Source organism: Macaca fascicularis, chromosome 18 (assembly GCF_037993035.2).
Source record: "Macaca fascicularis isolate 582-1 chromosome 18, T2T-MFA8v1.1".
Lineage (NCBI taxonomy): Eukaryota > Metazoa > Chordata > Mammalia > Primates > Cercopithecidae > Macaca > Macaca fascicularis.
The window spans coordinates 20,560,185-20,579,367 of record NC_088392.1 but is presented as its reverse complement, the minus strand read 5'-3'; the positions used below and the strand labels follow the sequence as shown (position 1 = coordinate 20,579,367).

The 19,183-nt window shown below is 37.2% G+C and overlaps 1 protein-coding gene across 1 annotated transcript; it reads right to left on the bottom strand.

Annotated features, from left to right (window-relative positions):
• Positions 1–15,828: 15,828 nt before the first annotated feature.
• MC4R (melanocortin 4 receptor) lies at positions 15,829–17,536 on the bottom strand. The gene has a single exon (XM_045378116.3). It carries the CDS (start codon positions 17,111–17,113, stop codon positions 16,115–16,117), a length of 999 nt encoding a protein of 332 aa, XP_045234051.1. The 5' UTR covers positions 17,114–17,536; the 3' UTR covers positions 15,829–16,114.
• Between the last annotated feature and the right edge of the window lie 1,647 nt (positions 17,537–19,183).

Here is a 19,183-nt window from a genome sequence, read left to right as displayed (position 1 = left end):
GAGAATTGCTGGAACCTGAGAGGCAGAGGCTGCAGTGAGCCGAGATCACCCCACTGCACTCCAGCCTGGGTGGCAGAGCAAGGCTGTCTCAAAAAAAAAAAAAAAAGAAAGAAACAAAAACCAAAAACCACTGCTCTGGACAGAAAAGGGTGAGTGTGCCTAGGCTTTACTGTCATCTGTTATCTGGGGTGAGGGAGATGTTTGCATTTCAATTTCATCTCCTTTGTTTTGCAAGGTACAGTTCCTAAGAAGAGCTCTTCACAGAACTGCTTGTTGACATAATTAGGACAATATTAACTCAGTTGGAAAGGTAACATTTATGGAAAATCATGGGAAAATGATTCAGCTGTACTATTGAGAATTTTCAGTAAATATTCAGTATTTTCAACCTCTTAGTCTGTATTGGTTCTTTGTCTCTGCATATAATCTTCCTTAAAACTTTCCAATTTTGAGGAAATTATCTCTTATTACTGTGTGCTTCATTCTATTCAGTGCAGCTTGTTAGCAGAAGACTCTGTATTCTGTTTCTCGATTCCATCTCCCATTCTACTTCTATGTCCCCAGATGAGGCTCAAACAATCTCATGTTGGCTTCAATATTTTACTGAAAATTGGCTCTTCCTCTCATGTTTCATATTTCTAAAAAGTCATTTCATCAAAATCTCAGTCTTCTTTGCAATTCTATTCTCCAGTAAATACATTAAATTTCTAGTTGTAAAATTTTCTGAACGTCTGTTTTTTCTTTGCTGAAATGATTGACAACTAATTCCTTTAAAACTCACTCCTCCCTGGGCTTGAATCATATTGTCACTCTTTCTAGTTTTACCATTACTTCTATAGTCATTACTTCTTGGCCTGTTCTTTGCTTAGTAGCCCCTTAAACACTGCTATTAACAAACCATCTAACTTTAACTTTTTTCCTTCTATTTTTACATTTTCCTTTCTTTATTCATTCATCCAATATCTGTCCAGCTTTTATGATAGATAAGTTCTAATCTAGGTATTTAGAATTCATCAATGAACAAATTAGAAGTTTCCTGCCTTCACAGAGTTTTGGGTCTAAGTGGAAACAAAGAGACAAAAATATTATAATTTGGTAAACTATGTGATTTGCTTGAAGGCATTGTGAAAAAAAAATTGAAAAGATAAGGGGAATATGGAATGTTGGGCTGGTGTACTGAGTTTGCCTTTTTGAAAAGAATTCTCAAGGCAGGTTTCAAAGAGGCGACATCTGAGCAAAAACTTGAAGGAGATGAGAGAGTTAGCTGTGTGCATATCCAGGGTGTAGCTTTCCAAATGGATGTGAAAGACAATGCAAAGTCCCTAAGGTAGGGCTGCTTGGCCTGTTTGATACAGCCAGATAGACCTCCTTGCTCCTTCTTGGAGTAAGAGAGAAGTTTTGGATAGAAAATCTAGGCATTCAAAATAGACTTGTAAGTCTGAGATTTCTTTGAGAAAGTCAAATAGAGATGTTCAAAAAACCGTTGAGTAAGTAGGTCTGCTATTGAAGAAAGCTATATAAATTGAAGATATAAATTTAGACGTCTTTAGCATAGCCATAGTATGGGTTATATAATGCAATGCATTCCACACTATTTGTGGTAATATTGGTTTAAGCAAACCCACTGCGTTACCAGTCATATAAAAATATAGCACATGCAATTATGTACAGTACATAGTAATTTATAATGGTAATCAACAATTATGTTACTTATGTATTTACTCTATTTTTAATCCTTACTTTAGAGTGTACTCCTTCTACTTATTAAAAGAAAGTTAACTGTAAAACAGCCTCAGGCAGGTGCTTCAGAAGATATCTAGAAGAAGGCATTGTTACCATAGGAGATGCTGCTCCATGTGAGTTATTGTCTCAAAGAGTTGAATAAGATGTGAAGATGGAAGACAGTCATATTGATGATGCTGACCCTCTGCAGCTCTAGGTCAATATCTTAGTTTTGGTTAAAAACCTAAGAGCCTATGTTTGTGTCTTAGTTTTTAAACAAAATGTTTGAAAAGTAAAAAAAAAAAAAAAAGATAGTAAAATGATTATAAAATAAGAATATAAAGAAAATATTTTTGTATAGTTGGACAACGTATTTGTGTTTTAAGCTGTGTCATTACAAAAGATTCACAACGATAAATAAAAGGCTTATAAAGTAAAAAGTTATAGCAAGTTAAGGTTAATTTTATTTAAAATGAAAACGTTTTAAATAAATTTAGTGTATCCTAATTGCACAAGTTTTATAAAGTCTATAGTAGTATACAGTAAGTCCTAGGCCTTGACATTCACTTACCACTCATTAACTCACCCAGAGCAACTTCCAGTCCTGCAAGCTCCGCTCATGGTAAGTGCCCTGACAGCTGTACCATTTTTAATCTTTTATGACGTACTTTTATTGTACCTGTTCTATGTTCATCTATGTTTAGATACACTAATACTTAGCATTGTGTTATAATTGCCTATGATATTCAATACAGTAACATGCTGTGCAGGTTTGTAACCTAGGAGCAGCAGGATATACCATATATCCTTGGTGTGTAGTAGGCTACAGCATCTAGGTTTCTGTGAGTACACTCTGTGATGTTCCCACAGTGATGAAACAGCCTAACGGGGCATTTGTCAGAATGCGCGCTCACTGAGAAGCGACACATGACAGTATTTAATGCTTTGAGAGCATTTGAATCATCAAAGGAGAATAGATAGAGAAGAGAATGTCCTGAGCTACGGAGGACCCTGCTGTTAAGTGTTTAGGAAGAAGAGGAGGAATCTAAAAAGGAGATCAAGAAGAAACTTTTGAGGAAAAAAAAAAAAATCAAGGATTTTGACATTTTGGGAGCCAAATAAGAGAAGACATGAATAACATGTTAAAACACATTGTTGGTCCAAATAAGAACAAAACTGATAACTGTTCTCAGTAATTGGAAGAATATCAGGACATTAACAAGAATGGTTTTAGTACAGTGGAGGAGTTGAAAGTCTCAGTGAAATGAGATTAGGAGACAGTGGGAGAAAGAAATTGTGGGCTGAAAGATCATGCTGAGGATCACTTATCTACAGGTTAGGAATCTCTTTTCCAAAATGCTTGGGACCAGAAGTGTTTTGGAATTTGGATTTTCTTTCTGGACTTTGGAATACTTTCAAATGCATAGTAGGAGATATCTCGGGGATGGGACCCATGTGTAAATATGGAATTCATTTATGTTTCATATATACCTTATAATGTAGTCTGAAGGAAGTTTTATAAAATATTTTAAATTATTTTTTCCATACAGGGTCTAGTCTGTTGCCCAGGCTGGAGTGCAGTGGTGCTATCTCAGCTCACTGTATGCTCCACCTACCAGGCTCAAGCCATCCTCCCACCTCAGCCTCCCAAGTAGCTGAGATTACAAGTGCATGTCACCAGGCCCAACCAATTTTTATATTTTTTGTAGAGATGAGGTTTCACCGTGTTGCCCAGGCTGGTCTCGAACTCCTGAGCTCAATCAGGACCTGTTCTTATTGAACAATAAAACCCATCTCGGCCTCCCAAAGTGCTGGGATTACAAGTATGAGCCATTGTGCCTGGCCTTATTTTAAGTCTTTGTGCATTAAACAAAGTTTGTTCACATATTGGCCTATCAGCAAGCAAAGGTAGCACTACCTCAGCCACACATGTGAACAATCTGTGGTTTGCCAATACTACCATTCTTTACTCTGAATTTACGTGCTACTGATAAACAATTGTTTTCTTAGACTTATTCATACATAAGTACTTAACAGTTAAAAAAAAAAAAAGGCATATTAATGTGGTTTGGCTGTGTCCTCCCCTCAAAATCTCATCTTGAATTGTAATCCCTATAACCCCCACATGTCAAGGGTAGAATCAGGTGGAGGTAATTGAATCATAGGGGCAGTTTCCCCCAGGCTGGTCTCATGATAACGAGTGAGTCTCACGAGATCTGATGGTTTTATAAGTCTGGCATTTCCCCTGCTAGCACTCACTCCATTCTGCCACCCTGTGAAGATGGTGTCTGCTTCTCCCTTGCCTTCCACTATGATTGTAAGTTTCCTGAGGCTTCCCCAGCAATGTGGAACTGCGAGTCAATTAAACTTCTTTCCTTGATAAATTATCCCATCTCAAGTATTTCCTTATAGCGATGTGAGGATGGACTAATACACATATCATTAGTATTGTGAAAGAGTTACGTGCTCAGGTTAACTAAGCAGCACAGTGGCATCACCAGAGTATGGGTATCAGCTGTGAAACAACATCAAAAATAATGGCAGGCTTTCAGTCTCTGCTTACAAAACTGTGTTTGGATTAAAATGTTAATGTACACTGTATTTTATGTGTTTTTTTTTTTAACATGAGATTTAAAAAAAACATTAGAATTGAGGAACCAGGAAACGGGCCTTTTAGGGATGAGGAGACTCTCTGCTGGATGACTTTTTTTTTTTTTTTTTTTTTTTTTTAAGAGAGTCTCGCTCTGTCACCTAGGCTGGAGTGCAGTGGTGCCATCTCGGCTCACTGCAACCTCCGCCTCCCAGGTTTAAGAGATTCTACTGCCTCAGCCTCCCTAGTAACTGGGACTACAGGCATTACGCCACCAAGCTCAGCTAATTTTTGTATTTTTAGTAGAGACAGGGTTTCACCATGTTGGCCAGGATGGTCTCAATCTCCTGACATTGTGATCCACCCACCTTGGCCTCACAAAGTGCTGGGATTACAGGTGTGAGCCACCATGCCCGGCCCTGGATAACTTTTAAAAGTGTTTCTTCCAGACTCATCTGGCTCATTAACCATTTTTTTTTTCTTTATGTCTTACAAGTCTCTCTTTGATTTTATAAAGTGACATCATTTTTTGTTCTGTTATGAATGCACGCTGTTTTAGCCCTTCAATAAGCCCATCATTTATTTTCACCGTGTTGTCTATAGACACTCTTTCTGCATTGTAAACATCCTCGTCATCACTATTGTCACAATCACCTTGCTTCAGAGCTAGGCTACGTAACCCTAGCTGACCATCAGTCAATGAATGAACAAGAGAAACCCCATTATTGATGTTATAAACTTCTTTAATGTCCACTTCCAGATTTCTGACAAACTCTGAAGGTATATTTTTTGCACATGTAAGGAGGATAGACATCATTTTTCTTACTTGACATACTCAATTCTTCAAAGTCATCTTCGTGTTCATCATCATCACTGAACTGAGCATAGTCACAAGCCAAAGTTTGTGCCAGGCAAGCACACTGTGTCTTTAATCACTGTGTTCCAAGCATTGATATTGGCATATATAGCATCTTTCATGCTAAACTTTTTAATAAAAGGCCTTCCACATTCACAACTCACCTCTTCACTGCAGCTAGCATGCTGCAGTGATGCTGAGGTTTGGGGTATGAATGATCCTGTCACCAAGGTGATAAGCTGAGTGCCAATAGGTAGTTTTTCAGCCCTTGCCTTCCTCCCCCTCTCCCTTCCTCTGGTAGTCCCCAGTGCCTATTGTTCTCATCATTTTGTCCATATGTACCCAATGTTTAGCTCCCACTTATAAGTGAGAACACATGTATTTGGTTTTCTATTCCTGCATTAATTAACTTAGGATTATGGCCTCTGCTGCAGCCATGTTGCTGCAAAGGACATGATTGAATTCTTTTTTAACAGCTGCATAGTATTCCATGGTGTATATATACCATGTTTTCTGTATATGATCCACTTCATGGGCATCTAGGTTGATTTCATGTCTTTGCTGTTGTGAGTAACACCATGAGTCTGCATTTTGGCTGCAGCATGTCACATAAGATCAGGTGTAGAATTTTCCACTTGTGCCATCATATTGGTGTTCAAAAGATTTTTGGAGCATTTTGGATGTAGGATTTTTACAATAAGGTTTCTCTACCTGTACTTATCTCCTACTGTCTCTGTATAACTCAACTACCAAATTTATATGTATATTCCAGACTTCTCTGTACCTGATTTTTAAGCAGGATTCTTTAAAAAAAAAAAAAAAAAAAAAAGGCTACCAAACCATATCAATCGTGTCCTGTCCATGTCCTTGTCTGTTTTTTCCCAAGAAGATTTATGAATTTGTAGGAACCAGTTTTCTTCCTTTGCTTCTCCATTGTAAATCCAAAGTCACAGATATTGTATCAGACTCCATGCACTTGACCTTCATTCAAAATCTCTCTAATTTAATGTTGGAGTGAAAGTACAGTGACTGGAGTTTAAGTTTCTGTTTCAAGGAGAATTATGGAATGATGAAAACATAAAGTAAAAAGCAGGGGTCAAATTTTGTGTCAAGGAACACTTCAGTTTTAGACACGTTGAGTTTAAGGTGAAAGTAAGACCTTGATGCAGAAAACGTAGACATGTGACATGGTATCTTAAGAAAGTTAGAGGTAAGCCAAAGGTGAAAACGTACAGATTTTTCTTCTAATATTGATAGTAAATAGCTTTATAACTAATAGATAAAAATGATATCCAGAGCACAATATTTAACATGATATCAATGATCCCATGTACACAAAATTACAAAAAAGAAATACCCAAAGCTTTCTAGCTTTCTTCGTAAATGAAAGAATTCAATAAAAATATGAATACTATGTGTGATTTTAATGAAATTTCCAGAATGTTGTGAAACGTATATAGGATATGAATGTGTTATTTTCAATGGGGCCATTTTAAAACCTCAGTAATACAAATGAAACAGACTTAAATTGGGGAATTAAACTTACTGCAAAAAAAGTTTAGCATAGTTATTTTTCCCCCTTCAGGAGGAATAGTGATCAAAGTTATTGTTATATTTTTACTTTTAAATTTTATTTAGTGATGATTCACATTTAACAGCGAAATTTCTCACACTGTTTAAAATCTTAGAAGTTAAACCCTGTTTATTCATTTGCAGATGAGTCCTATACAAAAACTTATTGAATTGTTTACTGATTGAGATGCTAAGAATTTTCCATTTGGCTTTATATTTATAGGGTCACCAGGTGTCTCTTGTCAGGGAAAGCGCTGTTAATAATTGTAAACTGTGATTACTAATTTTATTAACCCAAGGACAAATCAACATTCCGTCATAGATCAAAGCTCTTTTTTTTTTCTCCAAGTGTCAGGTGTGCTGGGGATCCTTTATTTCTTAAGAGCAAATGTAGCTTTGTAGGTTCCTGCTCAACACAGATATTACAAAATAAACATATCCATTTAAGTTTCATGTAATACTAAATACATACAAAAGAATATGTCATGTGTCTCCAAGCTGTGAAGCACAATATTGTACATTGAACCCATCATTTAACGTAAGAATTCCAACATTAGTGAAGCCATTGAAATAAACTATGTCTTTGTACACACCTCCACCCACCACTTTGCCTGAATATTTTTGGAATGTTCAAATTATCTTTATATTTAAAAGAAGAAATACAGGAGTTTGTTTTTATTTGCTCCACTTGTCGGAAATAAAATATCAAAAACAGATTTGAATGAATTGCTGTCTCTCCATATTAGAGAAATGAGGATATCCAAGTCCCTATCACCATTTAACCTCTTCTAGGATCTAAGCTCTGATAATCTTCTGTGTGTAATTTGATAGATAACAAATACTATCTTCCTTTCATGGATTAGACTTTATGTGCTTAGGAAATTCAAGTAACTTGGCCAACGTTCAACAGTTGGTAAATAGTAGATCTGGGATTTGAATTCAATACTCATTTAGTTCAAATCTTATGTTCTTTCTACTCTCATGCACACAGCTTTAGTGTGTATGTGGTGGACTAATACAATAGCCAAACATAAAGATGTGATCATAAATTTATTATTTATGGTTCCTTTTCAAGGGTTTACATCTAATATCGGCAATCTCAACTTAGATAATGATTTTTTTATGTTAACATTTAAATTCATGGGATAAAATATAGTAAGTATGAATCCATTTCTGAATAAAGGAGCTAATTGGTTATTTCATATTTGGCATATTATCTTCAAACTAGCCTTTTCCAATATTAAATGTGACACTGCAAATTTTAGAACAATTAACATTTTTGGTGATAACAAATTATCCTTTGGAGTACAGATATGCCTATGTATTTATTATGTTCAAATATATTTATTTATATAAAAATGTAGTCAAACCCAAGGAAATTTCAAAGTATAACTTAAGAAAAGATAAAAATTAAGCTTAAGGCCTAGCTGTGTTTATTGATAACTCTGAATGGCTGAAAAAGATAGAAAACTAGTAAGTCTGCATTTATTCATTTATTTTATATTTTTAAAAACAATAATTACCATTTTTGAGTGCTTGTATGTATTGGGAACACTTTTGTGGAGCATAACACCCTTGATCTTATTTAATTGCCTTTATCCTTTAAAGATTCCCATTTGGCAAGTATTTTATTATGATGATTTAATTATGAGAGAATTAACTTCCACAAAATCTCACAGCTTAAAGGGAGTATAACCAGAATTCAATCCTAGGTCTCTGTGACTGGGAAAGCCACATTTACCAACAGAACAAGGTTCTTGAAATTTGGTACAAGGGAAACCTAGATAGGGAGTCAGAAACAGGGTCTCGGGCTTTACTGCTGCCACTGACTGCACATGTGCCATCAGACATGCCCTCTGAGTCTACTTAAAAGGGTGGAAAGGTGATATAGTCACCCAGATCTGATCTCATTCAAACATAACTTCTCCACAAATCAGCATTTTGGCAATTGCATTTCCAGCAACCGTCTTTCTGTTGTAATGTTTATTCTTTTAAAAAATATTAAAACATTAAAATGTGCTTATTGTAGTAAATGTACATAATGGAAACACTCTCAATAAAGAAACATGCCCCTCAATATTATCACTCAGGAATAATGACTACCAATAGCTCGTGACTTATGAAAGGTAATATGCAGGAGGTATATAAGTAAGATAGTGGTACTTTTCTCTAGATAATTGGTATCATGCTAAGTATTTTGTTCTGTATGTTGCTTGTAACATAAAACCAATATCACTACTGCTTCAAAAACTGTTTTTAGTAATATAAAAACATTTAAGATGGGCAACAGAGACCTTCTTGAGGTGGGTGGGGACTCATGGAACTATATATGGAGCTTTGGACATAGAGTCTAAGTGCTAAGCAAGCTGCCAAGTGGGTGGAAATCTTGTACCTTCTTCATGCAAGTTGTGGCAATAGCTATGCAGTTTTTAAGTCGACAAATTTCAAAAAACAGCCATTTCACAAGTGAAAAAATTATTTCTATTATACCCTACACATATTAATTGAACCTCTGTGGAATTTCTTTTTTTTTTTTTGAGATGGAGTCTCATTCTGTCAGCTGGCCTGGAGGGCAGTGGCCCGCTCTTGGCTCACTTCAACCTCCACCTCCCGGGTTCAAGCAATTCTGCCTCAGCCTCCCGAGTAGCTGGGATTACAGGCACCCACCACCACGCCCAACTAATTTGTGTATTTTTAGTAGAGACAGGGTTTTACCATGTTGGCCAGGCTGGTCACAAACTCTTGACATCAGGTGATCTGCCTGCCTCAGTCTCCCAAAGTGCTGGAATTACAGGCATGAGCCACCACTCCTGGGCATCTGTGAAAATTTTAGTAGAAGTATGTGATGATGCTTACCAACTATGTCTGAAGTGTATGCTTCTGACCAGCATCATTCAAATATTAACTAACCATCCTTTAGAGAGTAAAGGATAGACACAAACATCATCATATTCATACTGGAGTTTTTTTGTTTTGTTGTGTTTTTTAATATTATTTTTTAAACGTTTAACTTCAGGAATACATGTGCAGGTTTGTTAGATTGGTAAACTTGTGTCATGGGGGTGTGTTGTACAGATTATTTCATTACCCAGGTATTAAGCCTAGTACCCGTTATTTTTCCTGGTCCTCTCCCTTCTGCCACCATCCGCCCTCGGAAAGGCCCCAGTGTATGTTGTTTCCCACTATGTGTTCATGCGTTCTCATCATTTAACTCACGGTTATGAGAACACACGCCTTTGAGTTTTTCTGTTCCTGAGTTAGTTTGCTAAGGATAATGGCCTCCAGCTCCATCCGTGTCCCTGCAGAGGGCGTGATCTCTTTCCTTTTTATGGCTGCGTTGTATTCTATGGTGTATATGTACCATGTTTTCTTAATCCAGTCTACTACTGTTGATGGGCATTTCATGTCTTTGCTATTGTGAAAAGTTCTGCAATGAACATATGCATGCATGTATGTATCTTTATAACAGAATGATTTATATTCCTTTGGGTATATACCCAGTAATGGGATTGCTGGGTCAAATAGTATTTCTATCTTTAGGTCTTAGAGAAATCACCACACAGTATTCCACAAGGGCTGAACTAATTTACACTCCCACCAACAGTGTATATATTCCCTTTTCTCCATAACCTCACCAACATCTGTTACTTTATGACTTTTTAATGATAGCCATTCTGACTGGTGTGAGATGATATCTCATTGTGGTTTTGATTTGCATTTCTCTGATGATCAGTGATGTTGAGCTTTTTTTCATGTGATTGCCATACTGGAGTTTTTAAAAGTTTATTACTGTTCTTTGGTATTTAACCAAAGGAGTTGAAAACTTATGTCCACACAGCGTTATTTAATTGCCAAAATATGGAAGCAACCAAGATGTTCTTCAGCTGGGGAGTGGATGAACTGTGGTATATACCTATAGTGGAATTTTATCCAATACTAAAAGGAAATGAGCTATTATGCCATAAAAATACATGCAGAAAACTTAGAAGCATATTTAAATTTAAAAAGCCAGAGAAGCCAATCTGAAGAGGCTGCCTACTGTATGATCCCAAGTGTATGACAGTCTGGGAAAGACAAAGCTAGAGATAGTAAAAAGACCAATGGTTATCAGTGGTTGGGGAGAGGAAGAGATAAATAGGTAGAGAATAGAATATTTTTATGATTGTTAGAAACTACTCTGTATGATACTATCATGTTGGATACAGATAATTATATATTAGTCCAAACCTATAGAAAGTACAACACCAAGAGTGAACCGTAATGTAAACTATGGACTTGGGTAATTATGATATGTCAAGGTAGGTTCATCTATTGTAACAATTGTACCATTCTGGTGGTGAATGTTTATAATAAGAGAGGCTTTTCATGTGTGAGAAAGGGGTACATGAGAAATCTCTGTACTTTCTGGTTAATCTTGCTGTGAACTGCAAATAAACACTCTTTCTTCAACAGGTTAAATATAAAACACAATAGAACAAAAGGTGTCTGATATTAAAAAGTTTTATCAGAAAGTTCATTCTCATCTACCAATATTTTCACAACAGAATAATGCTGTAACATTTTATCACTAATAAACTATGGAATTTTTGAGGGTAGGTACACCAGATGTCACATCAAAGATCCTCAGACAGTTACACTTACGAGGTGATGTGAACCTTCCATTAGGGGTGGCTTCCTAACCTAACAATCATACTTCTAAAATTAATCATAATGAAATAATAAGGAATGGGTGTTTTTAAGATTTGGGATACACATTGCATAATGTCCTCTAATTCATTGTATCAATTTGTATTTCAACATAAAAGGATATAAAAGCACCTACTTTACTACCTTCTCTACAATTATGAAAATTAATTTGCTTTTAAAAATGTAAATTTGATACCATAAAATTTATAGCCATTTGTCAAAGGCTGCTCCAATGCTATAATTATATTCTTTTTTGCAGGCAACATTTATTTCCATTCTTTAAGAATATTCCAAGAGAACATCTGTTTGTACTTCAAGTTGACTAATGTAGGCTATCTAGTTTCCTTTATGCCTTTGGTTAAGCCATAATATGGATATGTGATACAAATGCATTTCTGGAGCCTTGATCACTATGCTGCAGTGTCCTTGCAGTAACTGTAGAGTTCTACTCTCTATTTATTTCCACTAAAAGTGCTTTCTTTGCAGTAGGATTTTGTGAAGCAAAGCAGCTTAGGCCAAATGCAAATGCAATGTGTTCACATTTTTATTCATTTAAAGCATTGGTCCATTGAACCAAATTAATATGAACATTTGGATTTTTCCCCCTTTTTCTTTCTCCTTGCGTTAGTGTATCACAACAGTACAAAGCAATTTAAGAAAAATTGAGTGAAAAAAACACAAAAGAAATATAAAACAAGAAGTCAGGTAAGAAGCATTCATTGAAAACATATCATGTATAACACTATTGGCTTCTAGATAAGCAATAGAAATAGTAAAGGACAAAATAGCCTACACTTTAAAAAAAAAACTGTAGGAATAACATCTGATTAATGGAATGATTTTTTTTTAAAGATGGAAGACAATACTCTTTGCCATGTTCCAGTCTCCTTCCACTCCCTTTTCCTAACCATAAAGAAGAAGCACTTGTCTGATGAAGTCAGATTCTAGAACACCCATGGTGCCCAAATTTATTAATCTCACCAAAGTATAATCTTCAAATATCCCTCCTAACACATTTCAAGAATCTATGCAGCTGGAATCAAAGAAGGCAAATGCTGTGCAAAAACCTTCAAGACAGTCCAATGTAACTCCTCTGAACCACACTGCCCCCTAAGCCGCATCATGTAGAAATTCCTGAGCCACCAACAGGGTTGGGCTAATATATGTTTAAAGCCCCTGCTCATGGGTGCGTGTTTTATGGCATTATTTATTTGTTCGTTTATTTTTTTTGATCAGGCTGAAGTGGAAAGCTGATCCATAACCTGGTTAAGCATTCTTTCTCTCTCTCTGTCTTGCATTTCATTCTGTTTTCTTTTTAACCATGATGTTCAGGTAGTCTTTTGTTGGCTGAAAGGTGACATGATGTCAATTTGTGGATTTAGTAGGAGGGAAGGAGGGGCACTTTGGGGCCTGTAGGCTAAGCCGTGTGCTACAGCTCAGTTTCCTTGGAGGTACTTCACTGGGGTGGGGATGGGATGTCCCAGACATAGGATAGTACCATGCTTTCCATTTAGCATAAGTCATATGTATTTCTCCCTAGTGGACACTGCATGTGGAAGAATAATTCTCATTTGTGCTAAGTTTTAGATATGCCAGTGTCCTTAGCTACAGATAACTCTAATTCTTAAGATCATAACTGGACAAATCAGTCTTGATATGGCTTAAACAATGACTAATTACTTCTACTGTCTGTAGTAAAACCAAGATAATCTGATGAGACAGACATTCCTATTACTTCATTCATGCTATGATTCCACATCTCTCTATTTATGGATCATGGATTTTCAGAAATGTGGCTAGAAGTTATCTTTATCACATTTCTGTGTGCAAGCAATGCCTGACCCACTTGCTTCCCTGGTGACCACCGTGGCTTCTATTGTCCTTCCCTGAAGACAATCAAGGTAGGGCGAGACAATGATGGCTAGGCAGCTGCTCCAGAAGAAAGTTCTTCCCCAATCTGTCATCATTGCTGCCACTGAAATAGATGCAGCATCAAGAATGCTCAAGGTGAGACTAAATGGGAAACCACTTTCAGAAGTCAAGAATATTTTATCTCTCTAGATTTTTTTAGTCTCTCTAATATGTTAAATATGTTACTCCCTGTGGCAATAAAAATTTGAGCATAAGGCTTATCTTTAAGGGGCTTACATGCTAACAGAAGAGGCAGAATACACAAAAATAAAACAGCAAGGAAAGTGAGACTGCAATATGGAACTGGGGAGCCAAACAGGAATCTGAATATTGTGGTTGAATCAGGTCTGAAGTCGTGATGACATGCTGTTATTAGATGTTAAGGTGAATGGGGCAGACATAGAATCCCCTTTCCTTGTGGGGAATGTTCTCATGCGATTCTGTGAATTTCAGTTCTTTGCTCCTAATATATTTAAAGTTACCTACTTGGAATAACCACTTTCTCTGCATCTGCTCTAGCAGCCGTGGTCACTACAGTATCTTCATTTAGTGTACTTCAAGCTTGTTTCCTCCAGATCTCCAGCCCCACTCTCACTCTCTACTCCCTCCTGTATTCACACTAAATACACTTGCTTAAGCCTGCAATTTTAAACATAACACTTCCCCAGTTGATCCAATAACAATCCACCTAGAGCTGGCATGGCTCCAAATCTCACCGGATGTGGAATGGAGCTTAGAGGTGGCTTGGGTAAGGCCTGGCCTCTGAGGGAATCTTGATTTTACTTGAACAAAAGGAAGTAACTGGAATAGAGGAAGATTTGGAGAATAGAAAAAATGAGTAAGAGACAGTCTCTGCACTTAAAGGAGCTAAAGTCCAATATGGTACCATGGGCACATAGGGGAGGGTGGTGTTATATGGCTCATTCGTGACTTATACACACCCTAACACTGTAAACTGCTCCAGGAGAAGGTATGAACCTGAAGAAGGAGGAACCAGGATTTCCTTCTGGGCATCTGAGATGACACTTGGAGGAGAAATAGGATAAACTGGGAAGGACAGCCACCACAGAAGATGGGGCTTGCTCATAGCTCGCTCTCTCATATCTGTAGTCCCTGGAATTTTTCAGATTCATTAAATGAAACAATGGACAGGAAACGTAGCAATGACAAAAACATAACTGTGTCCCTCTACTGCTGTAGACTATGATTGTTAGTGTATATTTAAATGCTCACATTCACTTTTGCTTCAAAATAGAGGAATTGCAGTGGAATTAAAATTTCAGCTTTAGTACCTCTTCTTAAGTATAAACTTTAACTTCACTATTATCCTTTAAGGTAGTGTTTTCAGATGAATGTTGAAAGTGTTTCTTGGGTCTTATAATCAGCAAAAAACATTTAGATTTGAGTTAAGGAGTGCCTTTGCATATGACCTCTGCCCATGAGTGTTTGAAGACCCTGTAAATTGCAAGATAGTTTACTGGTAATCCTCAACCTAATATATTCTTTTTCTTTATTTTAAATTACCCACAGATTAGAAAGTACAGTACACATTTTTTTGCTCAGTGGCCAAATCTGTAGGATTATTTTGGAGCAAAACATATTTACTCTTTAAGAAGTGGCTGTGGAAGGCGAGTTTATTGTACGACATCCTCTGGGGTTTGGTAGGTGCCTCCCTTTCTGATTAAAATGTACCAGCATCCCAGGTACTCTTATTTTAGATATTTACAAATATTGCCGGGAAACACTTGTGCTATGAATTTGGTTTTGAAGTTTAAAATCCTTGATAATCAACATTTGTACTCCAGCTCAAAAAATAAGCAATAAGTAAACAGTCAGTCATTTTCATGTGAAATGAGAAAGAATTCGACGTCAGTCCTGTACTTCTCTAGAAACAGGAAGCTAAATTTCTCAGTACAATACTACCTTTTCTGGACACTTCAGCAGACCCTGAATCCTTCGTTAAAGGGGGCATAAATACCCCATTCTCTGTTTTATTAATGTTGTTTAGGAATAATTTGGTAACAGAAAATTGATCTTGACTTGGCAACTTAGGTTTTCCAGGACACTTTCATCTCCATAGCTGCCTTTTCCCACCCACCCCAAACTGAATTGCCCGTGTGAAATATCAGGCTGTTTGCTAAGGGAGATGAATCTTTCTGTGTCTGAGAAGCACACATAGTTCTCTGATTCAGCATCTCTCTCTTCTCAGCACCTGTTTTTCTCTCTAGGGGAGCTTCATTTCTACTTCTGCATGGGGAGGATGAACAAACCTTTAATTAAATTACTTGAAATTTCAGTGATGATATTTTTTGAAATGATTATGCATCTGTTCTTTAAATATTTTCACTTAACTGCTAGAATGAACTCTCTACATTTCCATGGTGGATAGTGTAATATAACGAATTTATTAGAATATATTTAATGAGGCTCTGATTTCTATGTTACTAAAGCACACAAAGTGTCCAATGCTTATGAATAACATGAAACAGACATCGTTAAGCTTTTAATAAGGACTTTCCTTTTTGTATATCCATAATGTCTACAACCTATAACATAGATTCATATTTTATGGCCAAAAAAGTAGCATGACATTGGAAATAATACAGAGACTGGGCATTTTTTCTCATTAAAAATCATAAGCTGAAATTTACACAATGGATATTCTCAACCAGTACCCTACACAGAAGAGAAAGCTGTTGCAGAAGTACAATATTCAGGTAGGGTAAGAGTGAAAAAGTCTCTTATGCATGTTCCTATATTGTGTGCTCTGTCCCCATTTAATATCTGCTAGACAAGTCACATAGGCCTCCCAGGGGATAGCAACAGATGATCTCTTTGAAGGTTTTCCTCAGTTCTTGACTCCGGAGTGCATAAATCAGAGGATCGATGACTGAATTACACATGATCAGTATGAGATACAAGTTAAAGTGAGACATGAAGCACACACAATATGGATTCTGAGGACAAGAGATGTAGAATATTAAGTGGAGGAAGAATGGGGCCCAGCAGACAACAAAGACGCCAATCAGGATGGTCAAAGTAATCGCTCCCTTCATATTGGCGCCTTGGCGGATGGCACCAGTGCCGGGGAGGACAGCAATCCTCTTAATGTGAAGCCTGGCCATCAGGAACATGTGGACATAGAGAGAAGCCATGAGAGCCAACATGGTGAAGAACATGGTGATGAGGCAGATGATGACAGCACTACTATCTGAGTAAATGATGAACAAAATGCCTGAAACCGTGCAAGCTGCCCATATACAACTTATGATGATCCCAACCCGCTTAACTGTCATAATGTTATGGTACTGAAGAGCATAGAAGATAGTAAAGTACCTGTCCACTGCAATTGAAAGCAGGCTGCAAATGGATGCAAGCAAGGAGCTACAGATCACTGAGTCAATAACATTATCAATGTTCACTGTGAAACTCTGTGTGTCCGTATCTGTACTGTTTAATAGGGTGATGACAATGGTTTCTGATCCATTTGAAACGCTCACCAGCATATCAGCCACAGCCAGGCTGCAGATGAAAAAGTACATGGGTGAATGCAGATTCTTGTTCTTGGCTATTGCCACAATCACTAAGATATTCTCCAACAAGCTGATGACACCCAGTGTCACAAACACCTCAGGAGAGACAAAAAGTTGCTCGTAGCACCCTCCATCAGAGTAGCCTTTTCCAAGGGACTCACTGGCATTGCTGTGCAGTCTGTGGCTGCTGCGGTTCCAGAGGTGCAGAGAAGCGTGCATCCCACGGTGGGTGGAGTTCACCATGCTGGCAGGAGAATTCGTGTCCCCCTGAATTGATTTAGCCTCCTGGGTCAGGGAGTCGTCTCAGTTATTTCCTCCAAGTCTTTATCTGTCTGAAAGTTGTGAGGCTAAAATTGCCATGCCTGCTGTGAGTAAATGTCACAAGTCCAGAGCGTGACATGGAGTTTTTAGTCTCTTTTAGGTACGACTCTGATCATTATCACTTTAAAATCTTGGGCTTCAAAGTATTCATTCTCAGTTGAAAGAGTCTGCTCTTTGCTTTTTTGTTCTCACTTCTGCTTTAACTTTAATCTTATGCATTCAAGTCTGTTCAAAACAATTTTCCTAGAGCTGCCATGCCATTGGGAGACGAATCTGTGCGCACATGCTCACATCGGCTGCCTCTCGGAAGCTTCTGTTTCCAGCCTGAGCATTGCTTTGAGTGTTAGGGGCTGTAGGTGCCAGCTGCTGATTTTTATGATGTGTGGAGAGAAAAAAAAAACATGTTCACAGTGGCTCCTCCTCTGCTTCCTTCTGACCAATCCTAATGCAGTGGGAGTCTGTGAGACAGCATTGTTTCAGAGACACAAATTGCAGGGCGACACAGATTCAGAGGCACAAGCTCCTGAAGTCTGAAGTCTGAAGCAAGCCGGATAAGAGAGCCTGAATTTCCCTTTTCAAGTTTTTAAGGGAAACAACTTGATCCCTAGAGGCCATTCCGTGATACCAAAACAACCTATCTTGAGGCAGCCAGGTTCATTCTTATGTAAAAGAGAGACATCCTCTGTGTGTGTGTGTGTGTGTGTGTAAAATGAAATGGAAAGTATACTGTCCTATGTTCCTGAAACAGATACTCTGGTTTTTGGCTAGGATACTGAATTTATTTACCCTCTTAATTTTTTTGTTTTTATTAAGAACCCTGCAAGTAGTGCTTCAATTTAAAATACCTGAAACACAGAGAGGATATTTAATGATACAGATAGACATGGTATGGTTGGAAGAACTATGTAGGTAGCTATAAATTATGAATGGGTTCAAAAAGGGGTTGATTTTAATGTACTAATATCCCATATTTCTCTATTGAAGAGTTTCGCTTATACCTGGAAACAGGTGCTTTTTATTTACAATATTTTAAACTACATTATGGCATTAATGTAACTATGCTTACTCTGAACTCAGGAAAATAATAATTAAGCTGCATTCTGTTTTTTTTTTAAGCAACTTTTTTTCAACCTCCATAGTTTAATGCTTTGTAAGTTGAACCGACAAATACCTTAGTAAGTTCAGTTGTCAAGCCAAGACTGGTGATGCTATTTACTGAAGTTTCTGAATACTTTGCATAAGGTGGTTTGAAAGATCACAGCAAAGTTACTTTCCAAATTAATTAAACACCAGATTATATGAAATTTTGTATATTGTTCTTTTCTTCTATGGTTATTTTTGATTTTAGTGCTCTCTAGTTTGTAGCTGCTTATTTCAGGGTTAATTCTGAATCTCAGTTACTTAGGTTGGGAATGTATCCTCTTTCCTTTTGTGACAGAGATGATACTAAGTATTGTTCCTGAGTATTGAGCTAAATGAACATCTTCCATCCTGCCTTGGAATTGGGTGGGACCTTATGACTAAATTCTAGCTAATGGCATGTTGGCAGTGAGGCTCATCGCATTAGCTCTTTCATAATTTTACCCAAGGTTCTTCTCCTGTCTATCAGTAGATAACTATACGGCGTCTTTGAAATCTCATGTTGCAGGTGGCTGGACCATATCATGAAAGGAGCCTGTCTCTTAACTATTGCACAGAGCAGAACTCACACCTCCAACTCCCTTCTCTTGTATTGCTGAATGCCTAATCATCTGTATATTGTAAAATGTTGTTGGGATGGGGTTTTCTGAACATCATGAGCTGGAAATAATCTTACCTTCCTCTTGCCTTATTTTTTCTCTTTTTAAAAATGGTCATATAATTCACATACCAAAAAATTCACCTCTTTAGTAATTAAGTGGATTTTTGGGGGAGTATATTCACAGAGCTGGGCTATCATCATCACTTTCTATTTCTAAAACATTTTCATTATCCCATTAGCAGGTCCCCAAA

Excerpts from the sequence above, each read along its gene's own strand:
- MC4R (XM_045378116.3), bottom strand. The coding sequence starts at position 17,113 with ATGGTGAACTCCACCCACCGTGGGATGCACGCTTCTCTGCACCTCTGG.